Consider the following 27,981-nt stretch of genomic DNA (forward strand, 5'->3'; position numbering starts at 1 on the left):
GATAATGTTTTCAGAAAAAATGCTCATCTTTTCTGAAAAGTTTAGAATGTTATCGTGATAGCTACCAAGTATCTCGTGGTAGTTTTAAGCACTAACATTCACAAATTTCTTGGAAAGTTTACCTAGCTATCTCGTGGAAGAAATGTGCCACCATAAAAACGCAAACAATATTTTTTTTTTAGAATTTATTAGTATTATCTTGATAGCTACCTAGTTACCTGGTGGCAGAAATAATTCCCGGCCAACTTCAATTCTACAGAGACGTATAGGATTTGACACACTTCTGCTTTTTTATGCGTTATTGGCGTTAAATTTCCCCAGAAAGTCAATTAAGCAGGCTAAAAATGTCTGAACTGTAGAGTTAATATGAAGCTATGCTCGGATAGCACCGACCAATTCACAAATGAGCAAAAAAATAATAATAATAAAAAAAAAAATAATGGCCGCTTATACATTTACCTGAACTCGACTGTGCTCCCCTAGAAAATGTTCCTTTCCGGCAATGACTTTTAGTGTGTCAGTTTTAGGACTGTACTCATACAAAGTGGAGACTGACGGGTGTTTGTTGTATAGAAAATGTGCTGCCTTTGCTACAGTAGTGTCTCCCTCCATCGCTATAATCGCCTGATGGTCATACCTTTAATTATAAAAACGAGAATTTAATCTAATGGCCATACCTTTTATCATAAAAACACAATATAGTCGCTTGATGATACATACCTTTTAATATAAAAACGGCAATATAATCGCCTGACGCTCATATCTTTTATTATAAAAACGACAATTTAATCTGATGGTCATACCTACGACAATATAATCGCCTGACGCTCATACCTTTTATCATAAAAACGACAATATAATTGCCTAATTGCCATAACTTTTATTATAAACACGACAATATAATCGCCTAATAGCCATACCTTTTATCATAAAAACGACAATATAATCGCCTAATGACCATACCTTTTATTATCAAACAATTTGATTTGTTATAAGTTCGATAAAAAAATAACTATGCTGCGCAAATGCACATTATAAATCAGGAGCCTTTGTTAGGGCCAGTAGCATGTACTATGATAATAGAAAAATAGAAAAAACTGTAATACAAGACGTTTCAGAACCGTCTGAATTAAACTCAGAAAACTCAACTACACTCGGCATCACTGACCGTTCTAAAAGCATAAAACTGGAAAAAAAGATTTTCATTTACCGTATGTCGGCTACCAGACATTATTCTACGTTTTCCGGATAAATGACGTTACGCCGTCACATCCGGTTAATCTACCCCAAACAATTTTTAACTGAATATTTAAAAATAAAGTTTACCTTGTTGTTGCATCTTTCAGTTGCACAGCTCGAATTTCCTCCGTTCTTTTGTCCATAATACTTCTCATGTTACGTATATCCTAGGGAAAAAAAGCACTAGTTTTAGCAAAGAATGTTGGCGAAGTTAAGGAAGGGTTCAATTATGAAAAATATATGTATTCTCCGATACAAGGAACAGCATTTATTAGCATGGTGGTATGTTTAGGACATGCGTTTTTTTTAAGATTAAATTATCTCTTGCGCACGACATCTTATCTCGAACGCACGACGTCTTGACATCTTATCTCGAACGCACGACATCTTATCTCGAACGCTATCTTATCTCGTGCGCACGACATCTTATCTTGAGCGCACGACATCTTATCTCGTGCGCACGACATCTTATCTTGAGCGCACGACATCTTATCTCGTTCAGCGAGTCGACGTTTGCCGGGGTAATATTTGGCAGGGCAAAATTCGATGAGGCGGGGCGACATTCGGCTCGGCGACGTTTGGCGGGGCGACGTTCGGCGGGGCGTCATAACGACGTTTGTCATTCTGTCGCAGCGACAGAATTAAATAACAAAATGACACAAGTCAGTCTCCATAACCAACATCTAAATATTTTAAATTCTTTAACCATTACTTTCATTTTTATCCTTTTGGGAGCAAGTTTCTGATTATAGAACTCTTAAACAATATGCTTCCAATACTTTAGTATTATACACCTCCGCACTTTAAAAACGCACCACTCAGAAAATGGGTCATAAAATTTTATTTTATATGACAATTCCATTAGTTTTATGTGATTACATAAATTCATTATCTGGTACACAAACAAGGAAAATTTAACAAAAATCGGTTAACAAAAACTGTTCATTTCGTCCTATTAAACAACACCACCCTCCAAGTCAAAATTCACAGACGACCAGTATTTTATTAGAGATCACGAATTTATCAATTTTATATTATTTGACAACTCACATGTACAGTGCACATGCAAACCGTGCTAAACGTCTTACCTGTGCATAATAAGTCACGGATGAGTGTTTTGAATAAATATAATTTTAATTAAGTGACTAGTGTATTCACCCTTGTTACCCGGATAATACAAAATGATATGATAATTCCAAAATACTACAAACTGGATGAACTGTCAAACTTGGTAAGGACATTGTTTATTTCAATATTTTCTAATTACTCATTCTGATCGTTTAAAGTGTTATAACTGATTCAAAATAGTTTACAAGCTGTACCATTTGTACTGAACAATCATATGGGACATATTATTCACTTTGGAAACCCTTTAACAATGTTTACATTTTGCTTTTGAGAACGAGTTTGGCGATTCAAACCGTTTTCAACCTCATTTTATGGACTTTCGGTAATGAATGTTATTTTGTAATTTTCAGTTAATATATAAACAATGATATGAACATGTTAGGAAGTTTTTATCTTAGATCAAATAACCCAGATTTACAAATATATAAGCATATGTATTAGTCGATGGATACTTACCAAAGTGTTCACAGAAATTTTGAAGATAAAGCCCAAAATGTTATATGGATAATAGTCAACATTGTAAACTGACACGAAAAAGAAACGCAACAAGTATTGTAATAGTCAATATTTATAACCTACTGATGTTTAGCCATACAAATTTATATGTGTAATCAAAGTAAACATAACAGAAAAAATTTTATCATCAAAAAAATGAATATCGTCTGAAATCTTATTTCTTTCCATGCTTCAACGTCAGTGCAGTCAATAACGCGTATAGCCACCATTTCTCTGTATGACAGCCTATACAAGGGTGGACTTGAAGGTGGAATTTATTGTTGCCCTTACTATGACTCTGCCACCATTGTACGGATAAACCTCACACTCACAGTTATTTGCGAAACGTTCGTTGCGGCGTCTGTATATTCTGACCTATCCGTCAGCGTGATGGAGATTAAATCTTGAATCGTCGCTAAATACGACAGTTCCCCACTGACGTCGTCGGTTATTTAGAGCCCAGCGTTGCTTTTCTTGACGATGACAAGAGCCTGACATCGAGTTAGAGGACGAAAATGAATCCCGCGTTTACGCAAACAATCTATGACTGTGTCACGGTGAATTGGTCGTCCGGGATTTTCAATTACAACATGTGACGTGGATTGCGACGTCACAAACACAAAGCTGTCACGTAAATGACGTTGACGTATCATATTATCTTGATATATGCTTGTCAGACGCGATGCAACTGAACGTGGACGGTCACCAGCTGTTACTGTAATGTTAACGTCAAAATTGTTAATTTTGAAAAATTGTATCTGTGAAATTCCACCGATTAAAAGTCCCAAAATTCGATTTCTCTCTGCCATATTTAGCCTTGGTATTTGAATAAGAAATTTAATCGGTGTTGAGTATACTCCTTGTAAATGAGGCAATGTATAGATTAACTTTATACATCGAGGCTTGTCTGCACTTTTAGGTCATAACAATACTGCGGTAAACACCGAAAATAGCGGTTAAGTCACGCCTAATTGGCGTTGAATTATACACAACAAAGTTTGTATTGATTCGCCTCGTGGTAAAATAGCATGAGGTTCACGAGCATTTTGTGCAGCGCCATTTAGATGACAGGAAGCGAAATATGGAATATAAGTACTGATGTATGCTCTTAAAATGAAATCGTGAGGAAATATAATTGTTGCCTTTATTTTTCGTGTAAGTTTAGTTTGATATTTGCATATGGTGTTCTTCAGGTAGAATTTTGTATATTAGATAGGTATGAAATGTGGTAACTTATTGCTGTAGCATGCTCAGTGCAATGTATTATACTCGTGGTCAGTAAGAGAGGTCTTGGTGTACCAATATGTACACCTAGGCATTCAGAATGTGAACAGGGTTTGTTATTAGTGATTATAAAAGGTAGTTGACAATCAAATACATGTATGTATTTTATATGGAATATGGAGACCGTGGGATAAAAAGGGACAGCGGGAGGAAATAATACTTATGCATTTGTGTACTTCATACCACGAAGGTGCAAGTTGTACACTGCGCCTGTTACCAGCATAAAATGTTAACAGACTCATATCATTATGTTGTTACAAAGAAACTTATCAAAACATGTCCACGCACACAAAACTGGTCAATCTGTAATGGGATGTCAATGAAAAAAAAATCAATTATGGCTATTATCCACTTTCAAAGACAACGCATGTAGGGCATTATCCATGGCCATTTTTGGCTATTATCCATTTTTCATACACAGATCTATATAAATGGTTTTGACATGAAAACGGCAAAGTAAACAACTTACTGTAAACTATGACAGATAGTGAAATAGTAGAGTCGTATATACAGTGAATTACAAGCATGAAAAACAATTCTAAATATTTTTTTTTATGATTTTTCAAACTAAACTTACATGGTTTTTGTAAACTATTTAACATATTGTGTATTGTATTCACAAAAATACAGTAAAATAGTTTGAGTTCCATGGAAACAAATCGCCATTCGTTCTTTTTGCAACATCTGGGGGTTAAAATCACTAATCAAGCCACAGCAACTTACCGAAAAACGTGAAATTTTCAAAATCGTTTATCGGCCATTTTATAGCATGTTGGAGTTATCACATCATCTTGTATTATCCCGGTAACAAGGGTGGTATTGGAAAAAAGACATTTGTTATCATTTAAATTAATATTGGTAGACTTTATGCGTGAAATAAGTAATAAAAAACCTCAAAATTCCATTTTGTGAATTTTGAAACTGAGGGGTACCAGATATAAACATCTTAAATAAATAGTTTTTATTTATAGATCTTTTTCATTTTTGCACATCTTATGGAAGAGATATTGAGATAACTATATAATACAAGAATGAATAAATTGGTCCACTCAGAAAGTGTAATTTGTGTATTTATTAAGTGGTGCGTTTTTAAAGTGCGGAGGTGTACTCGGTCTTAAATGGTATATATAAAAATAAACGTTAATTTTTATTGTTTTTTTTTTTCTTCATAATTTAAAATTTTAGGTACTATGTCTAAACGATCTTGCTATAAGCTGACTCCATTCACATTGGTTATATAGAATATATCACAGAGATGTCATAGCTCAATCACCACAAAATCGGACTGAATGGCTTGTACCCAAACATTTGTTTTGAAGACATCATGAAAACAAATGTAATCTAGCGTAACGACGTATTAGTTTTGATGTATTGTTTTTAAAAGTTCGTCAATGAGCCTGAAATTACAAACATCTCTTTTCACAAACTGAAATATTTGAAATCTATGAATCTTCTTATACTAATATTTAAAACAAGAGGGTCATGATGACCCTGGATCGCTCACCTGAGTAATATGAGCTACATGTTTCAAATGTCAAACTGATGATTTTTAGAAATTTTTGGGAAGATTTTCCGATGTACAATAAAGTAACCCCTGGGGCGGGGCCAATTTTACCCCGGGGTTCATGATTTGACAAAAGTTTGTAGAAGCCTACTAGGCAATGTTACATATCAAATATCTAAGATCTAGGCCTTCTGGTTTATTTTTAGCAAATTTATGAAGACCTTTCCCTATGTACAATCAAGTAACCCCTGGGGCTGGGTCAACTTGACCCCGGGGGACATGATTTGAACAAATTTTGTAGAGGTCCACTAGGCAATGCTACATGTCAAATATCTAAGCTCTAGGCCTTCTGGTTTAATTTTAGAAAATTTTGAAGATATTTTTATGTACAATCAAGTAACCCCATGAGGTGGGGTCAACTTGACCCCTGGGATCATGATTTGAACAAATTTTGTAGAGGACCACTAGGCAATGCTTCATGTGAAATATCTAAGCTCTAGGCATTCTGGTTTATTTTTAGAATTTTTTTTGAAGATTTTCCTATGTTAAATCAAGTGACCCCTGGTGCGGGACCAATTTTACCCCGGGGGTCATGATTTGAATAAAGTTTGTAGAAGTCTACTAGGCAACATATTACATATCAAATAACTAAGATCTAGGTCTTCTGATTTATTTTTAGCAAATTTATGAAGATTTCCCTATGTACAATCAAGTAAACCCTGGGGCTGGGTCAATTTTGACCCCGAGGGTCATGATTTGAACAAATTTTGTACAGGTCCACTAGGCAATGCTACATGTCAAATATCTAAGCTCTAGGCCTTCTGGTTTATTTTAAGAAAATTTTGAAGATTTTTCTATGTAAAATCAAGTAACCCCACGGAGCGGGGTCAATTTGACCCCGGGGGTCATGATTTGAACAAATTTTGTAGAGATCCACTAGGCAATGCTACATGTCAAATATCTAAGCTCTAGGCCTTCTGGTTTAATTTTAGAATTTTTGAAGATTTTTCTATGTAAAATCAAGTGACCCCTGGGGCGGGGTCAATTTTGACCCTGGGGGTCATGATTTGAACAAATTTTGTAGAGGTCTACTAGGCAATGCTACATGTCAAATATCTAAGCTCTAGGCCTTCTGGTTTATTTTATTTTTTTTAAAGATTTTCCCATAGAAATCTATGTAAAATCAAGTGACCCCTGGGGCGGGGTCAATTTTGACCCCGGGGTCATGATTTGAACAAATTTAGTAGAGGTCCACTAGGCAATGCTACATGTCAAATATCTAATCTCTAGGGCTTCTGGTTTTTGAGAAGACGATTTTTGACTCGGCTAAAGGCTGAAAGCCTTTTGACGAGTCCTTGCTGTTCAGCGATTCTCTAAATGGACCGAATAACACGTGAAGGGATGGAGTTCCATTAGATTTCTCAAACTTCAAACAGTTCACTGCATGAATGAAGTTAAGTTGTGTCAATTCCCTTTTCTATGACCAATATACGATGTAATCTGTCATATTTATGACTTGTAATTGTGCAATACTCGAATGTAACTCATTAAGCATAAATGTGCATTTTAAGAATTGCGCAGGCTTACAAAGCTTGGGTAACATCCAGCGAAAGACAAAAAATAGTTCCACAGGGCTCCAGATAAGATGCGTATTAGCGTAAATTACGTATAGAAATAATGCAAATACGCATGTCTAATAAGTTCTAAGCGTATAAAAACGTATATAAAATTACAGAAACGCACACAATGCTTTTTTAAAAACAAAATCTGAATCGTTTGGATGCGTTAGGTAACATAGCCGATCAGCCTTAATTCTCTCACATTGAACGTAAACACGCATCGTGTGATTTCTATAAACTTTGCGTGGGTTGAATTTTGCAGTCAGTAAACGGATAAATTGTCGGAAGAAGAAGCTCTTACTGGTTTGTTTAGTTACTATTGATATTAAAAATGATTTTAATTCTTATTTTTCGAGAATTAAACAAATCGGCGACACATTAAATTGTATTTTCTTGTAGTTTTTGAAATCGAAAGTAGATCGTCTATGTTTGGCTGCTTTCACGAAACGAAACAACTTTTTTATGAAAAGATTTAAATAAGAGGTAATTTAACCGTAAACTTCAATGTCAGATACTGCCAATTGCTGCTAAATGTCTTCGTATAATCACAATTTGTAAAATATATTGTTGAAACTGGAGAAAAGTGTAATCGTATCCGGATATAATATTTTGGGTAAATATCGAGCTGTGTTATGAAATTTTAAGAAAAAAACTAAAAACAAACTGAAACTGGTAGACTATACTGTCAGTACATCAATCATTAGCCGACTCAGGCCCTTCAGGCCTTTGATTGAAGATTTTCCTATGTAAAATAAAGTGACTCCTGGGGTGGGGTCAGTTTTGAACCCGGGGTCATGATTTGAACAAACTTGGTAGAGGTCTACTAGGCAATGCTTCACACCAAATATCTAAGCTCTAGGGCTTCTGGTTTTTGAGAAGGAGAATTTTAAAGTTTTTCCTTTCGGTTGCCATTGCAACCAGAGTTCTGCATGGAATTCAATTCTTTGAACAATTTTTGTACAGCTTCACCCAAGGAACATTTCTGCGAAACTTGGATGAAATTGGCCTAGCAGTTTATGAGGAGATGTCGTTTAAATTAAAAGTTTACGGACGACGGACGCCGGACTGTGAGTGATCAGAATAGCTCACCCTGAGCCTTTGGCTCTGGTGAGCTAAAAAAACAAGCGAAGTTAAAGTTGTTTTATTGAAGCATGATTGAATTCAAACACAAGCCGTCAGAAAGTCTCGATCAATCCACTATGCAGTGGTCTCCGAAATGTACCACAAGGGGAGGTAACCGCTGAGATGAGCTGCCGTAACGTGTTCAAACGCAATGTTCAGAAGCAATTGTCGTAAAAGTTGTTAAAGTGGATTGATTACGTTACCTTCATATTCCTAGCGATTTGTTTTTCGTCTCCATTCCATGTATTGTCGTTTTGAAAAACCCGCCATATCGCCTTTCTGGAAAGAAATATGATCAAAATCAAAGTTTAAAGATCATATCCTTATCCACAATGTGTACTTTTATGATTAAGTGAACAACTGAAAGTTCCAAAATTATGCATACAAATTTTATTGTCGCTGCAACTTCTCGTCAAAAAACAAATGATTTGATATCTCAGAGCTTAAAAAACCCTTACCTTGCTGAATTTCTACAATGGACTGGTCCATCATTCAATTTAGGCAGTACCACCTATTATTCAAATGGATGTTCACGGAAAATTTACTGACTGAATAGTGAACAGTGCTCTGAGTGCAGACCATGACCAGCAGGCTTATCTTGTTCTTCACTGATCGCAAAGACAGAATGCCAACTGCAGGCTAAAGGTTAAACTAAGTCAAACATTTATTTTTCCTTCACCCAAGGGTCTCCTAAGGGACATTGCAGACAAAAAGGAGGTAACATAAAGAACCTTAGGAAGAAACGGAGGATGGAGTGTAGAATTCTAACACTTTTAAGATTTTTTATATAAACAAGTGTATTGTCTTGTCGATTAAAACACGTTTCGCAAAATGATGTACTTTTGGCTATTCCGCTTAAAAAGGATTCCAGATTCGTATCCCTTTCTGGTATAATTCGAACGTATGAGTGGAAAAATATTTTAGTTTTGAGTGTTTTGTTGGCAAATAAAACACGTTTATTTGCTTCAGATGCGTCGTAATTAATTAGATTAGATTATTATGCAGCTGAACTCAAAACCGTGTTTTATTTCCAACAAAGCACGCAAAACTTAAATCTGTTGTTGGCAAATAAAACACGTTTTTTTTTCTCGATCAGATGCGTCGTAATTAATAAGATTAGATTACTACGCATCTGAATTCATAACCGTGTTTTATTTCCCCCAAAAAAGCACGCAAAGCTAAAATCTATTTCCCATTTTGAAAAAAAAAACATACGTTACCAAAATAAACCTCCGTTTGTGCATTAACTCTTTGGTTTTACTCTTGAAGTTTGATTATCATTATACAAATTTTGCATCCGTATATAATCAACGATCAGAATTATATAAGGAATCCATTGTTAAACATTTGAATTTTATAAGTATTTTTTTCTTTTTTAAAAAATTAGGTTAGAGACTACTAATTATTTTCCTATAGATTTCCATAAAAAATTATAGTGTGTATTACCTTCTAAAATCGCCACATGTATTATATAATCACATTTTTAAAGATCTGTCTTTGCAACAAAATAACTGATGAAAAACATGATAGTATCCGAGTATTTTTCGCGTGGATGAAATGACCTCCTATTTACGTCGTTGTCATGTTAAACTGAAAATGACTTTTCATAAATCAAGGATCGATGTTTTTATTTCACATTTGTTGACGAAATCGACGGTTTTTAGCAAAATGTAATGAAAATATATATTCATAACAAAAACTATTTGACATATATATGAATAATCTGTGTTGTACAAATGTTACATGGATATTACTTAGTCAGAAAAATATTTCCATATTTTTGAAAAAGGACAAGTGTCCAAAAATTCGAAATAAAGAGTAAAATATCAACACAGATTTGAACTATACTTGCCTTCGGAAGATTTACAGACATATTGTGTATATATGAAAACCTTGTTTTTTTTATTGATTATATAATTATTGGTAAGTGGCTTTCCTAGTCCTTTGGGATCAAGGAGTCCATTCAACATATGTGTTATAGAGTTCCGCATAAGCCGGTGCTAGGTGTGTGCGTGTGGGGGTGGGGGTGGGGGGGGGCGGGGTTTTGGAGGGGAGGGGAGTGAGAGGTGTTGCATTTTTCATTACCTCTCATGAACAGACTCAATTAAACCGAGTCTGCTATAATTCTTCTTGGTTGCTTTCTTTGCTTTCAAAGGGTCTTTTTACATATTCTATTTACTAAGGACACGCATGAAATATCCCCTTAGTTTATGTGAGCCACGCCATGAGAAAACCAACATAGTGGCTTTGCGACCAGCATAGATCTGAGCAGTCTGGTCAGGATCCGTTATGTTCGCTAACAGTTTCCCTAATTGCTATAGGCTTTGAAAGCGGACAACATGGATCCTGACCAAACTGCGCGGATGCAAAGGCTGGTCTGGATCCACGCTGGTCGCTTTCAAAGCCACTATTTTGGTTTTCTCATAGCGCGGTTCATGTATTAATTTACGGCTACCTCATATCGTCCGATCTGCTGTCATTCATGGCTTTTACCGTCAGCCGGAAGTTATGCCATTTCTCTCCAATTTCATGCCAATCTGCAAATAATATTTAAAATTATTAAAAACCTTTCAATTTCTTAGAGAAATGCGGTTTGTTTTTCGTAAATTTATACTAAGTGACGGAAATCAAAGTCACAATTGGAGTTAATATGTCGTAATTAAGAAATAAATTATAAATAGCAAAATAGTGCTTCAACACTTTTTATGCACGCTTGGCGGTTATAGGTCGGGCGTAATAATTGCAGGTGGGCGCAGCCCGAGTGAAATTATTTGTACGACGTATTACCACCCGAGTGTATAAATAGTGTGAAAAGACGGTCGTGCTATAAATTATTTCGATTCTAATATGCCCTTATTCTAAGGCAGTAGATACAATATACGAGCGCTCTTTTTTGGTCGCAGCTAAAACTTTGACGTCACTGCACGTTAACATGACGTCATTCTAGCGTAAGAGTGTTTTAACAGAGACAAGACTAGTTTCAACTTTTATGTCTTCATCAGAAAGAAAACAAAATATACCGTCGAATTTACGTCCGTTAGAGCTGCCGAAAAGGGCAAATATTGTTACAGTAGTAGATTTCAACGCACGTATTGATAGCTAGATAGGGGTCAGAATGATACGGCGGGTATTTAGTTACTCTTAATTATGCCTTGGTATCTCCTAATTAGAACTTACCATCTCCTTATTAGAACTTATTTTCTCCAATCTCCTAATCTCACTATCTCCTATTTATTGGTATTTCCTAATTAGAACTTTCTATCTCCTATACATCTATTGGTATCTCCTTATAACCTACTGTCTCTTAATTATGACTTGGCATCTCCTTATTAGACCTTAGTATCTTCTGAACAGACCTGAGTATCTCCTAATTATGACTTGGTATTTCCTATTAGAACTTACTATATCACAATTATGACTTGGTATCTCCTTATTAGAACTTTCTCCGTCCTAATTATGACTTGATATCTCCTAATTAGCACTCACTATCTCCTATGTATTGGTATCTTCTAATTAGAAACTTCTAATTAGAACTTACTATCTCCTATTTATTACTCGGTATCTCCTAGTTACGACTTGGTATCTCCTTTTATTAGAACTTATTATCTCCTAATTATTACTTTGTATCTCCTAATAAGAACTGAATATTGACCAGATGCGACTATTTTTACAACCTGCAATCATAGTTAGTCGTCAGAAATCCATTCAATGCTGACATTGTTCATACAAAAACTTTAATATGTTATCTAATTCTTTCATTTGGATTATTACAATACACTTTCAAGTTTGATATACATTCATAAGGTGTAGATCCCTATTATTAAAGATTTCACCTACAACGGAAGCTTCAGGAACGGCGATTACGGTGACAAACGACAGTGATATAACGAAGGCGGCATTTCTGATAAAACTGACCTCACAGACGCCGGCGATCATCCCGACGACTTCACTAGCATATGAACGAGTATATAAAGGGCAATTTCGAAACCGATTATATTGACAAACTGACAGTCCTCGCGTGCACATCTAAACAGCAGCTTCACGTTCCGACGTTGAACGTAACGTCGACATATATACCGGCGACTACAGTACCGACGGCGGCATTGTTGATGTGCACGATACAAACGACGACGCAAACGAAATGAACACAGATATGGACGATGACCTCCTGAAATTTTTGTACGATACTGACGAGGACAGCACAGGCAGCAACGGCGACACCGACGGCACGACTGAGTAGGTGAAAGGATAAAAGAGATAAAAGGACCAGTCTTGCTGTACATGAGTCACTAAGTTCAACTAAGAAGATACAAAGTTATAATTACAAGATACTTATTCCTAATTAGAAGTTTGAAAGTCATACTTAAGAGATAGCTCGTTCTACGTAGGACATAAAACTTAAAAGATCAACATACACTCGGAATTCAAAATAATTTTACGGCGTTTCGGCGTTATTCTTTTTTTTTTCGGCGCCGCCGTTTATTTTCGCTTAATGTGCAAAATAAGCATGTCTCCCTGGACCAATAAAAACTCGCCTTATCGTCTATGAAAAAAACAACGCGCGGGAGGGCCAGTAAGAAATCACATGTAATGTCTGTGCCGATTGGTCGAAACGTGGGATTCCCCGAGATTTCAGGTTCATATCTTCATATGTAAAATATTGTTTGGTTCACATGCGAGCTATTTCTTCTTTTTTAAAGTTCTAAATTAAAACATTTGCAACTGATACAGGAGATTAAAGGTGGGTGTTAGAATTCTGCCTTAACTGATCCGCGAAAATAATGTTTCAATTAAATCTAAATACATATATTGTCGAATTGATATAGCGAGGCAGAGAAGTAAAAGCACAAAATTACTTGGCCTAGGTCGAAACACAAAAACCTCCTGACCTGTGACGACATAAATGTAGTTACAGATATTGATGTGTTACTGCGCGAAATTTCGCTACCACTTTAAAGCATAATAAATCAATGATATTTGGAATGTAGATCTACACTTAATAATTAAAAAAAACAACACGTCAATAGAAAAGAAAGGTGTAGAAATTACAATGTGTTCAGATAAAACTAGGATTTTTTTTTTGAAATCCCAAGCCTCAGTTTGTGAATGGCACAACAATAAACCTTTATTAGTGTAAATGATTCGTTTATCTTTTTTAAAGATATTTCTTGTTTATTTTTCCTAAGAACATAGGGCCATCTGACTCAGTTTTATTTTATACATGTGGCACAAAGACAGGCTCATACTCTTTGGTTCATATTACAATATAAGTAGAGATAAAGTTTATTTGAGACTCTCTGCTTTCTGCTCCCGCCCCTCCCCATGCCTGTTCTCCACGACTGGGCCGGCCTCACCCCGTGCAAAAATTATATTGTGTGTATTGACGATGTTTGTAGTAACCATAACTTCCTCCCGCCACCAACCCCGCCACCTACCATTAGTCGCACTCCCAACCCAAGACAGAAGGTGTCGTTCTCTCACCATCTTAGACATACATTGTACTGTACTGATAAAGAAACTGTATCTGGTGCATCATTTAAGGTGGTATCACGTTTTGAATATCCGGTGAATAACAAAAAACAAAACAAAGAATATTCAGTTCTTTCCAAAAACCTTTATGTTATAGCGATAGGAAATAGGCGCTTCCGCATAATCGGTATGTGTCGCGCACTAAACTGTTTACGTATGCACCGGTTAACAACATCGATGTGTTCCGGCACTCGCAGTCAGAAAGGTAAGTTTTATTTCTCAAAATATTCTGTTAAGTACTATTTGTCAACTTATAAACACATGTTCAGTCCAAACTTACGATATCAAAGATTGAATTAAACCCGGATTTTTTAGCGAAGCCATTTGAAATCAGTGATTTTATAGGTGTGTAGTTCTGTTCTGTCATTCTCTATTCATAACTTGTGTTTACACGAATCTTCAAAATGTGCATATTTATGTGGGTTTCATTGGTGAACCGGTGGCGCATGGAAGCTAAACATACTGTTAATGGCAGTTGGTAAGTGGGAATGGTCAATTATTTATGGTTTGTTTTTGGTTTGCAAAATAATCAAAATGTTAGTTTGACAGACGACAACAACAACAACTCGTTATAGTTTGTTTCAAGACATCTAGAAAATAGAATCATTTCGATTTTGTTCGATGATACAAACTGGAGCATATTATGATCTGTTTGTTGGATGATTTTAACATAATGTTTTAACTGAAAATTGTTTTATGGTACTAGAAAAGGGTATTGCAGTTTTTCCTTGAGTACCTATACTTTCGGATAAAAATTTTTTCGGATGTAATATTTGGCTACTGTAGTATTATGTTTTTTCTTATGTTTAAAAAAATGAGACATGCTGGGCAGTTTTCCTGATTTTATTTTGTTATAAGTTATACATTAAAATAATGTACGTGTCATTAGGATAAAAATAGAGCTGCATTTGGCAACATAGTAAAGATTGAACGATTTTTTTTTTGGAGATACCAAGGAGGCGCCCAGGTACATCCCGGAACTAAGGGCTGGATACACAACCGGTAGGGGGGCACATGAGTCTAACGACTAGAGTCTCCGAAAGGAGGTACATCAGATAGATATATAATGGAGTGTTTCATATGATAAATTACGTTTTAATTTTATTAATTACTTTGTATATTTCAGAAGCTGTGTGTTCACTGTTGGCACATTGAATGATTGACAGCATTGGATAAATAATGCTCTATTGGATAAATACGTAAGAAAATAACATTTCAATATTTAAGGCAAATGATTTATACATTTGAAAGGATATGTAAATTCAAACTATTTTAGAGAATTTATAAATGACTGCCTCCTTTGTAAAACAAGATTTATTTTTATTTTTAAACTGATTGTTACTGTTATACTCAACAGTTAACATAAGAGAATAAAAAATATATGTGATATCAATGTCTTTTTGCGTTTGACCTCCTTTTAAAGGCCAGTCTGGTGTAGGCCCTACACCCAAATTGTAGGAGGAGCTTCCTAAAAATATGTGAATGTGAGTGAGGTCAAGAAACGGTCAGTTTGCTCCTTCCAGGTGAATCAGCTGACTGACCCTGATAAAATATATTAGTAGAGTATTTGATCCCTGTTGGTCAGCTACAAATGTACATTAGGTCAGAGGAAGTATTTATAATTTACTGCTGGAATTTAGGTGACTGAAGAAAAAATGGAAGATGCATAAGTGAATTGTGTTACTCTTAAACTCGTTGAATAACAGTTGAATTCTAAACATTGAAGGCATTTTAATTGTAGTGTACAAAGAATCACTTTCAGGACTTTCTATAATAAGATATCTTCTGGATTTAATTGGTACATGTATATTATTTAACTTTATCACATTTTGTGATTAGAAGTGTGAATAGTCTTTGATATAGACTTGTGAAATGTTAAAAGTACAACATATTCACCCACTGTAAACATCAGTAGGAATTACAGTAACAAATCTGAACTAATTTAAACAATAGTAGCATGATACATATCTTATGAATTTGTTTTTTGACAGAGTAATAGACTAGGGTCATTCATCCTTTTTTTTACATAATTTATAATTACCATTGATTATCTAGAATATCACTGGAACTGCAAGATTATCAGTAAAGTAGCCAGTGTGATAAATCACTATTGAGTATAACAAGTGCCTTGTTACCTGACATGACTTGTGTGTTTACATTTTCCTGCTGACTGCTCTGCTTTATCACATGACCAATGTCAGAGCTCAGATTTCAAATTTCAACTGTCAAATTTTCAAATTCTTGTTATTTTGCAATCAAAATAACTCCTATGAGATATTTTTGTATACCTTAAATTTAATATCTTTAAAAAGATTAGAACTTAGAGAATTGATGAGGCAAAATATATTTAATAATTTTCATTATTATTTGAGTTATTTAGAAAAAATTGTCAAAAACTGAAGGATGTCTGAATGGTTTTTGAATATGCAATGATTGACATCTTGTGGGTGGAGCCTTTCCTTTTATACTGAGCCCTGGGGTTTAAGCTGCCATTTTACTAACTTAAATATGGACGTTAAAAAGATTAAAACGGTGGATAGGTAGTTTTAGGTAATAAGGGTTTTAAGTTTTAGATATGAAGATAAAACTATATTTCAGGTAAAGTACATTGGACAGCTGAGATTGTGGTGTGGACAGCTGAGATTGTGTTTTGGACAGCTGAGATTGTGACTTGGACAGCTGAGATTGTGGTGTGGACAGCTGAGATTGGTGTGGACAGCTGAGATTGTGGTGTTGACATCTGAAATTGGGATTTGGACAGCTGAGATTGTGACTTGGACAGCTAAAATTGTGGTGTGGACTATTGATATTGTGGTGTTGACAACATATTGTGGTGTGCACCTGTGATATTGTGGTGTGATAGTTTAAAGTAGCAAAGGTATAAAGCATGTATTATATTATTACATTTCATTATAGTTTGACTATACAAAGGAGAGCTTTTATACTTACCCTGAATTTAACAAGACTTAAATCTTCTGCAAAGTACTCTGAGTTCTGTGAAAGTCACCGATGTCAATTGACTCAGTTGTAATGATTATTTGAAAATTGAATATTTAAAAACGTAACACAGGAATTAGCTTTAACTTACTCCAGAAACAACAGTGTTAAACATTCCTGTCTGATGTCTCTCATATGACAAAACTATCTTTTAAAGGTAAATTTCAAAATTTAGTACTCTACATTTCAAGAGTATAATTATTAACTGAAAATGAAATATATGGGTAACCAAATAAAATGCCAAAGATCTAAAAGAAATGAATATTCCATACTAATTATGTTAAGAAAGGATAACTAATAATTTAATTAAATATGTACACAATGTCAGTTTCAGTACAGTTGGTTTTTAAGTCCAAATGTGCTAACTTATACAGGGACATTTTTTTTTTCAATCTGAATAAATCATAGGATAGATTGTTTTATATAAGAAGGGTGATAGGTTTTAGGTATGTAGATAAAACTTTATTTCAGGTAAAAAACGTTTGACAGCTTAGATTGTGGCGTGGACAGCTGATATTGTGGTGTGGACAGCTGAGATTGTCATGTCGACTACTTATATTGTGGCTTGCAGAGCTGATATTGTGGTGTGATGGTTTAAAGAACTAAAGGTATGAAGCATGTATTATATTATTACATTTCATTATAGTTTGACTATACAAAGAAGAGCTTTTATACTCACCCTGACTTCAACAACACTTAAATCTTATAAAAAGTACTCGGAGTTCTGTACAAGACACTGATGTAATTTGACTCAGTCATAGTACTTATTTGATAATTAATTATTTAAAGACATGACACAAGAATAAGCAGTAACCTGAACCTGAAACAACAGTGTGAAACTTTTCTGTCTGATATTATAAACTGATAAGACAGATCATCATGTAAAGGTAAATTTAAAATAGAGCAGTAGAATTAAGTGCAATTTAAATATAAGGCTGACTCAAGAGAATGATAAAGATCTGAAACAAATCAATTTTGTATACTAATTTTGTTAAGAAAGGACAGCAATTAAAACAGTTTACAGTGTTGTTTCAGTATAGTTGGTTTTTAAGTCTACAACTGTTGTATATTGACAAAATTAACAAAATCATATGTATTACATATATAGAATTTTGAATGCAGCCATATCTTTTAACATTATTATGTAAAAAGATTGTATTCATGTTAATAAGTTGAAACATATATGGGAAATTCAATTTTAAAACCTGTATTAGTGATATGATAAAATTATTGGAAATTAAATACTTTGAATACCTACAAATTTCTGCTTGTAGAACAAAAAAAAAGATGTTACATTGTAATTAAGTTGCCCAGGACAAAGTTTACAAATAAATTTTATTTGTGTTGTCTTCTTGACAACTCTGATCAAACATACAAATACACCATGATGACAACAAAAATATTTTATTTATTAAAAATGTTTCCAAATATTGAAATGTATGATGTCATTTTAGTGATATACATAATTTATAGCACAAATGACATCTAGTATACAGGCCATGCATGGCAACCTGATATCCCTTTTATGATTTTAAAAAGAAATATCTGATTTATATAAAACCATTGCAAGTCTTGTTCTGGTGAAGGTAACTTCTTCCAATTTTCATATTTGAATGTTTATTTTTGACTTTTTTTCTTAAAAATTTGGTATTTTTAATTTAGAATGTTTTGCCACTAATGCAGGTTATGAAATTACTCATATCTAATTCTTCAATTGTGAAAAGTAATATTAATTATCACAAAGTAAAATGGTGAAAAGTTTGAGAAATGAAAAACTGATCCTTATGCTAGTGAGATAATTTATAAAACAGTAAAGAAAATAAAATAGATATGCATATTAGAATTAAGAAAGATATTTTGTTTGACTTTAATACAGCTTTTGAGGTACATTAAAAAACTTTTGAATTGCCAAAATGTCTGTGTCATACCAAGAGGTGCTAAATATCTTTATAAAATCAAACAAGGATTGTGCTAAAGTTCATGAAATTATTTGCTCAAAATTTGGAATTCAACCAGAAAAAGTACATGCAAAGAGCCTCTATGGCAAATTGAAAAGGGCTTTAATAAAAGCTAATAGATTGAAAAATTCAACACAGGAGGTGGAATATACCAGATTTCTTACATCATTCTTCAAACTACCTGAGAGTTGTGCACTTAAAAAAGATATTGAAGAAACCAAGAGGGAAGAAAGTTCTGAAAAAATGAAAACAATATTTGAACAAAATACAAAGATCAGAAAACTTACAAGTGATGTAATGCTGCTTAGACAAAGACTAAAATCAATAAATTTGTCAAGGCTTAATCAAAGAATTAAGAGGCAGTCATTAAGGATCAGAACACAAAACATCCTTATAAGTAAATTAAGAAAGGAGCTGAAAAAGATTTTGAAAAGAAATCAGTCGACTAAGTCTACACAGTGTAACACTTTTAAATTTGAAATACAAGAAATAAAGGAAAGAATCGATGAATTAAACGAAGAAAATGAAAAAAATACCAGAAAAACATCTGAACCAGGAGTATTTGATTGTAGGACTGAAAGCACAGGCAAGCCCTATAAGGACATTGTAAGGGAAGTATATTATGATTTAATAAGTTTGAATGTAGGAGTAAATAACATTGAGAAAGTTATTTCAAAAGTGTTAAAATTAGTAAATGTTAAAACAAGCAATCTTCCATCTGAAAGGACAGTCAGAAATTTTCAAACTGAGTTGGGCATTTTAACCAAACATCAGTTGAGTGAAGTTATAAACAGTAGTGAAAACTTAACAATGCATCGGGATGCAACTACTAAAAAGGGAAGACATTTCTATGGGGTAGAGATATCTGGAAAGGAACAGACTTATACAGCAGCGTTAAGAGAAGTGCCTGATGCAAAAGCTGAGACATATGTTAATGTAATCAGTGATTTACATTCGGAAATTAATCAAGTCAATAATGAATCAGATTGCCCAGTATTTTTTCAAAAAAGTAAAGAATTCTATGACAGATAGATGTGCAACAGAAGAAAAAGTAAACAAGATACTACAAACGGAAAACAATATGAAAATAAATTCTTACAAGTGTTCTGTTCATCCTGTGTTACAATTTCAAGACATTTGTGAAAAAGAAATCATTGTAATAGAAAAAGAAAATTGTGAAAATCTTAAGAAAGATATATCTACTGGAAATGTAATAAAGAGTACATCAAAGCTTTTTTTCAAAGATGGTACAGGGGATCCAAAATTGGCAACAGCTTATATTAAAAGTAAGGGATTTGAGAAAGTACCTATTGAAAATTTTAGAGGTAATCGCTTCAACACCTTTTTTTACAATGCTTTAGGTATCTTTTTACTTAGAGTACACATCACTGATTATCTCCAACAAACAAAGACTTCACAGAATTTCATTCAGAAGATAATTGTTGAAGGATTAAACAATAAGTTAATCATTAACATGCTCTGTGCATTAGCTATAATTTACAAAGTGATAACAGAACCTTACATGAAAATGACAATGAGGAATGACTATAGTACTTTACAAATGGCTTCATTTTATCAAAGGTTGATTGATGTTTTATGTATCGGAGTAAATGATCCAAGGAGTATCATTATGAACAAAGTGAAAATAGAAGTTGGACCGCAAACGGAAAGTGATATACACATTTCAGATGAAATCCTTTCAGTAGCATCAGACAATGCTTTCATAGAAAATGTTGTCAAGAGATTTTCAAAAGTTTTAATTAACAAGTGTAAAAAGACCTTTGCAGATTACATTGAAGGTGGCAAATTTCAAAACCCTTCAGAAAATGTTATTAAAGAGTCTGAATTTTGTCCACAAAATAATATTACAGTTGAAAGGCTTATGGCAAAATTGGATTCAGGACTCAATAAGGCACCTAATATTAATATAAAAAATTTAGAATCAAGAATAATTTATCAAAATAATAATACAGGACTATGGATTGAGAGAAAAGATCAAAATGAAAAATTCAAAATCATATCAAAAGCAAGAATGGAAAGAACTCAAGTTCAGAAAATAAATAATGATAAAAGAAAAGAAATATATGAGGTCTCTATTATAACAATTAATGAAAGAAAAAGAAAAAAAATTGAAAGTGAAGAAAGAAAAAGTGCAAAGGCATTAAAACTACAAGAAGACATAAGTGTGCATGGGATTGCAAATAGTGAAAAAGAAACAGAACATAAATTAAATAATAGGTCAAACAAAAAGGAGAAACTTAATTATCTAAAAACACAAATCAACAATTTAAAGAACTCTATATTTCTGCATAATAAAACCTTAACACAATTTAGTAAGGCTGGAAAAGTGCTAGGTGTTGAGGAACTGAAAATCAATTTATTACATCTCTTAAAGAAGAAGGAATTACAATCACAAATATCTGACCCTCTGGAATGTGTAGGAAAAGGAATTTATCATATTTGGACAGAAGAAAATGGAAATGATAAGTCATACTCAGGGAAAATTCTGTCTTTCGACAAAGGAGAATTTAAGGTGATTTTGGCAATTCAGAAATTTATTAACTAATTGCATGTGTTCGTTTAATTTCACTGACAACAATGAAAGACAATGATAGAGGTTCCTTTATTTTTATCTTTATGCAATTAAACCTGTCATTACCAGTCAGGTAAAAGAGAGAAAACTGTTTAGTACATTTGGCCAAATTACAAAGACAAAATTAAAAGCTGCTTAATGAAGATTTACTATGCTATTGCACAGATTTGATTGCATAGAAGAGCACAAACAATGCTATACTGATGAGCGATACTTTTTTTTAAACAAAGTTGTAATTTTCCCCTTAATTTTCATCTTTTTGTGAATGGTAGAAGGCTTATAATAAGAACTTGGATACCACACATCTGTTAATTTTTCAATGAACATGATTGTATGAATTCACCTCACTATTAACTTAAAAAAACTCTTTTTTCAATAACATAATGCACATTTGGTATTAAGATATTATATTGACAGATATAATAAACACATATAATGTTTAGACTCACTTCCCTTGGGACAATGGTTTAATTCTGATGTTGTTTTTAATGGATAAATATTCTAATCAAATTTTGAGATGTATCAGACAATTGTTTTTTTACTGTAAAATAGTAACAGTTTATGTATTTCTTCACCTCAATACCCAATACATCGACTTCAAATAAGTAATTTATCAGTTAGTTATATTTCTAGTAAAACTGAGTAATGAATAACCATTCTGATGCTGAATATGTGTTTATATGTGCATCTTATAATGTCTCATTTATTTTTCAGATTAAATATGAAGATCATAGTGTGTTTGATGTAAGCATAGACGAGGTGTGTGAGGACCTGAGAAATGGCACGCTTCAGTTCATATAGGTATATTATAAGGGTTATAAGTTGACATTCGGATAACTTAGATAAGCAAGGAAACATCAACAATCCTCAATAGCTACCAGTAGATGTATGACAATAAAGTAGCCAGTGTGTTTTAATAACATTATATCGTTTATCTGCAAAAGTAACATATGAAAACCAAATTTTATGCGTATTAAATAAATTATTTGAACCGCGCCATGAGAAAACCATCATAGTGGCTTTGCGACCAGCATGGATCCAGACCAGACTGCGCATTCACGAAGTCTGGTCAGGATCCGTGCTGTTTGCTTTCAAAGCCTATTGCAATTAGAGAAACTGTTAGCGAACAGCATGTATCCTGACCAGACTGTGCGGATGCCCAGGCTGGTCTGGATCGATGCTGGTCGCTAACGCATTATGTTCGTTTTATCGTGGTGCGGTTCATTTATAAAAATCAATTTTTGTTAATTATTTTTGTATATATTTGTTGTTTATTTATTCAGTAAATGTTAATATATTCAATTTCAGATTTATTCCTTACTACCTTCCTGTCAACTATATCTTCCACAGCATGATTCAATCTAGTCCCAATCATTGCCTCTGGTTACCTCACCAGATGGTCCGTCCACAGAGTCACAAGCAACAGATACTAAAACTCGGCAAAGTACATGTACTTCAGACTTCCAGAGGATATTGTTAACAATGATGATTTGATGTTAAAAAGAAAATGTATTTGAATAGCTATATTTCTCTTGTGTCACTTGGGTGTCAAAGGTCATTTTAGAGATTGTCCGGGCTGTAACTTTGCAACGCATAAACGGGCTTAAATGTTTGCTCAGCTAGACAGTGTTGTGTTGAACTCCCAGTCCTTTTGACCGCTGGTGGGCTCGACATGTTTCCTGTGGGCATTTAGTTTATATTGCATATACTTCAAGTAGATACACATTTTAGAATACCGGTAGATAACCAAATAAGAAAGAAAACATTTTTTTTATTTTACATAATAGCAAAATTTGGAAAATTTTAACTTCAACTTTCACTGTTATATTATTATATAATCACTTATGATGAGTATGAATGCAATATAGACACTGTAGAAAATTAATCCCGCATTTTTGAAGATACAATATCTTGTTATCTATTATTGTCAATCATTGGTATGTAAGATTTTTGCCATAGGTTTGAATAGCTGACAAGCATGGTAGAAATTATTATTAACCATTAACGAGCTAAATTTCTATAATTAACATGTCCATCTTTCAATATGGACACTATAATTAAATGAAAGGGATGGCTACCAAAACATACTGACTGAATGCAAACAGTGAAGATCTTGATCAGGCTATACGGATGTGCAGGCTGATCATGATCTACACTGTTCACAAAGGCAGAATCAATCGTGTCCAGCATGATAAGGGTTAAATCCATTGTTTTTACTGCCTCCTTTTTTGGCTCATTATTGTACAAGTACATATACAGCATTGCTTTTCTAACCATGTAATAATGCATATGATTGGTTTTCAAATTAACGAAGCTTTTTCTCCTCTCTCACCATACTTTAAATAAGTTCAGTTTTAGAAAGTGTTTTGGGGAAAATTATATTCAAATCAATGTAGTCAATGAATGTGTGCAGTTTCAGGTGAATGGCTCAAGCAGTTTTATATAAAATTATATAGTAAATTTTGTCCCCTGTGAATCCTAGAAAGTGTGACATTTTATATGAAGGGTAGTTTTCAACTGTGATTTATTTTTTCAAACCAAGCATTATTGTAACAGCTTTAATTTTTTATGTAACTCAAACACTGCACATTTAAAAGAAAATACTTTTTTTCATAAACTACATTTTATTCTTACCAATGTGTCAAATCTAGTGATGGAACCCCCTTCACAAATAAATATGAAAAAAATAATAAATTTAAATGTTGATCACTTCAATTTCATAACCCTATCGCTTTTCTTATGTCCTAATGTTTTACAAGATATTAATATTTTCAGCTATGAAGATACAATTAATATGATTTTTTGTTTGATAAATCAATTTAGCAGAACCTTGATGAATGTTTATACACCCCAAAATGTCCCCTTTGCACCATTTCAGTTGTTAAGTGTCAGATATAATTTGAGCCGCTCCATGAGAAAACCAGCATGGTGGCTTTACGACCAACAAAGATCCAGACCAGCCTGCGCATCCACACAGTCTGGTCAGGATCCATACTGTTCGTTAACAGTTTCTCTAATTGCAGTAGGCTTTGAAAGCAAACAGCATGGATCCTGACCTGACTGAGCGGATGCGCAGGCTGGTCTGGATCCATGTGGTCCCAAAGCCACTATGTTGGTTTTCTCATGGCGCGGCTTATTTTATTTTTTAAATAGAATGTTATTTTACTTTACTTTTTCCTTGAAAGGGAGTTACAATGGATATTAAAGCAGCTTTTGACTTCACATGTAAAGGATTGTTTAACATTCACAAAGCCAAAGCTGTGCATCCTTTTTTAACATTCATAAATTACCTTAGCATTACAGTAATATGTACTGGCAGTTCTATATTCTGAGCAGTGTGTACACAATGGTTAGGCAATACTTGACGATTTAGAATTATGTAAGAAACCCTGGAAAATTTATAAATCATTCTTTGCTTTTTGCCAAAGTTGTCTAGTTTCAAGTTAAAAAGTTACTAATACTACTTCTTAAGCTGTTAATTTTACCTCCATATGTTAATGGCCGCTAGTGAATATTGTGTAGTTGAAAGAATTTTGATTACTACTGATTTATTGTATAAATATTTTTGGGCTGCAATTTGTCCCCTGTGTATCTTCTCAGTAACATTATAAAGTATGTATGTATTTACTATTCCACAACATACATCATGTGCCCTGACCTGCCATATTTGGTTAAATCAAGTTTTTATTGTTTTAATCATCGTTTATTTTAATATTTACAATGATATTGAATATTTTTACTGAATTTTGTGTATGACAGAATATTTATGCTGAACCCTTTATATAACATAAGGTTTTTTATACTGTATTCTGTATATAGCAACATTATTTGTTTGTGAACTTTATTGTACAATATCAAAAGCATTAAAATGTTTTAAGCTGTCAAAAATTGCTTTTAACTATTCCATTTCTATATTCAAACACAAAAATGGACTATAGCAAAACCAAGAGGTCATTTGGGTTCAAATTATGTTAAGGTTACTTCCCTTTGCAAAAAACTGTAAAGCAAGCTAGAGTTGCAGTTCTTTCTTAATCACAGGAATGTTTTGTTAGAAGATAATTTGCAATAAAATATTAATTCAATTATGATAGATTGTAAATATATGTTGCTGTTTTAAGTATACTGAAGGACTTCCAAACATATTTTTATATTTTCTAATCTTTAATTCTGCAGTTGAAAAAATATTGTTCTATCTCTACAAGAAAGGAACAATTTTTATATCTTAATATTGAGGTTTGGTACCTTTATTACAAACAATAAACTAAAACAATAGAAATTCACACGTGACTTCGGTGTCCTCAACAAAGCCATTTCAAGCACAAATATAAATGTGGAATGTAAAAGAAGTTACACACTACAATATCCTACTTAAGATACTTACAAAAACAATGCATTTGCAGAATAGAGAGATAAAAATAATTTTGACAGCTCGTGAAAACTAATGACAAATTTTGACAGGTATATGATGACTCATGACTTAATATTTTTTTCTGTTATTTCTAACTTCCAGTTTGATTTTCTTAAAAATGGGTATTCTATATTGTAGCTTAGAACTCGTGAATTAAAAAAATATAAGAATATATTGTTACCTTACTGCTGTTTTGTCTATCCAAGTCACGTACGAATTCCTATTGTTTCAGTCATTTGTCACTAATTAGAGCAACTCACAGTGTTGCAATCATACAAAACACATCCCTTGTTTTCACATAGATATTGAGGATTTATCTAATGAGCACGTATTGGAAACACAATTTTAATACCGATTGTGTATTGCAATAATGCTAAAATATCTCAGCCGTGACGTGTCCTTAAAGTGAGTTAAGTTTACAGTTGGAACTGCTATCATCAACATTAATTTCTGATGATGAATTCATTATTAATGCATACAATTTGCAAAACTAAACAATAAATGTACATACCTAGCTCAGAAATGCAAGCCCTGTCAAAACACGAGCCTACATCCACGTGATCTTCCGGAAGTCCTATTGTAATACTCGTGCAGAGCGTGAAGAACGTGCAAAACACGAGACTCGTCATCGTAAACGTCACCATACTTCACAAAAAAACCCTGCCTGTTTAGACAGCCTATTGAAAATAGAAAAAAAAATGTTTCTGTTTCATTAACCCAGTCCATAACAAGTGTTTTAGTAAATATCAACATTATTTTGCAAGAGCCAATTATGCCATACATAATTTAAATGTCCCCACGGGTTGTAGATATTTTTTTAATGTTACAGACATTTTTATTTTTAATTATGACCTAAGAAAAATTTCGATTTTTGTTTTGAAATTTTACAAAATAATTAAAAGGTAAATATTTATTTTATTTTAACATAATATATCATAAATCTTTCCAAAACACATCCAACATTTAAAATTTAAAATCGTTTTCGCGTCTACAATGAAAAATGATGCGAAATCTTTTTTACCACATGAATTAATCATAATTATAATCCATGTATAATTTCGAAATCTCTTTGTTCCTTGCAACAAACTGTACAGGTTTAAAATAAATTAATTACATGTATACAGATAGCGTAATGTACTTACATGCTTTATTTAGTCTCATGAAATAAAATACAAAGAATAAATCTGCGCCGCAACAAATATATAATGTACTGACTTATCCACCTTTTTCTATAACACAGTGATTTTCCATGATTTCCGTTTTCAGCATTATACAAAATCACTAATTGTGTATTTCATTTTAAACAAATCTGGCGATATATTATAGATTTTTTTTTCATTGTACAAATGGATTTTATTGTTTAACAACTGTTTCCAAAAGGGTATTTTCCGTCGAAAATTTCAGCATTTTTAAGTCATAAAATTTTTAAAAGTTGAATCAAATGCTCGTTTAAACCTTATGAAAATTTCTGAAAAGTCTAAGAGTTAGTGTAAGAGTCTAATTATATTAAAAATATATAAAAACACAAGGAGTTTCCATGACAGTTACATTTTAAAAAATATTAAATAACTCCTAAAAAATGTTTCTATTTGAGACATATAAAATACATAACCCATATATCGTGGTATTGCTGAAACAAAATCCTTGTTAGTTTTTGATGTATCCATTGTGTTTTGACACCCATCTGCACTAGCTTAAACATGTACGCATGTGAAATGCATTTCACATTTGGTCTGTAATTTCAATTTGTTATAGAAATTAACATAAACAATTAAGAAGAGAGAGAGAGAGCGCGCGCGCGAGAGAGAGAGAGACAGAGAGAGAGCGAAAAAAAAACGACTTACCCCAGTGAAAGTCACAGAGGCTTTGTAAAAGCGGAGTGAACGAAGATTAAACACAAAGATAACGAAACATATCCGCATGTTGCTCGTTTGTGTGAATGTTTCAACCCGGATCTAATAAATTCTTCAAAACAACTTAGTAATTTCTTCGTAATTGAATACGTCTGTTGATTTCAGTTTTCAGACTGACCATATGCCATTTAATTTGTTTGTGTGATTAACTTATAAACAAAATTTTAGAAAAAAAAAATATATATATATATC

The 27,981-nt window shown here is 33.3% G+C and overlaps 1 protein-coding gene and 1 long non-coding RNA gene across 2 annotated transcripts; one reads left to right on the top strand and one right to left on the bottom strand.

Moving 5' to 3' along the window:
- Positions 1-240: 240 nt before the first annotated feature.
- LOC128549587 (uncharacterized) lies at positions 241-27,821 on the bottom strand. The gene is made up of 6 exons (XM_053526594.1): positions 27,721-27,821; positions 26,388-26,553; positions 10,847-10,928; positions 8,595-8,670; positions 1,327-1,406; positions 241-637 (listed from the first exon to the last, which is right to left on the bottom strand). The coding sequence occupies exons 2-6, from the start codon at positions 26,518-26,520 to the stop codon at positions 448-450; spliced, it is 561 nt and encodes a 186-aa protein (XP_053382569.1). The 5' UTR covers positions 26,521-26,553; positions 27,721-27,821; the 3' UTR covers positions 241-447.
- LOC128549588 (uncharacterized) lies at positions 14,013-22,959 on the top strand. The gene is made up of 6 exons (XR_008367805.1): positions 14,013-14,125; positions 15,047-15,119; positions 16,519-16,798; positions 17,389-17,525; positions 22,183-22,269; positions 22,777-22,959. It is a non-coding gene; the product is annotated as an uncharacterized LOC128549588 (long non-coding RNA).
- Positions 27,822-27,981: the final 160 nt, after the last annotated feature.

This window comes from Mercenaria mercenaria, chromosome 16 (assembly GCF_021730395.1).
Source record: "Mercenaria mercenaria strain notata chromosome 16, MADL_Memer_1, whole genome shotgun sequence".
In the NCBI taxonomy this organism is placed as follows: domain Eukaryota; kingdom Metazoa; phylum Mollusca; class Bivalvia; order Venerida; family Veneridae; genus Mercenaria; species Mercenaria mercenaria.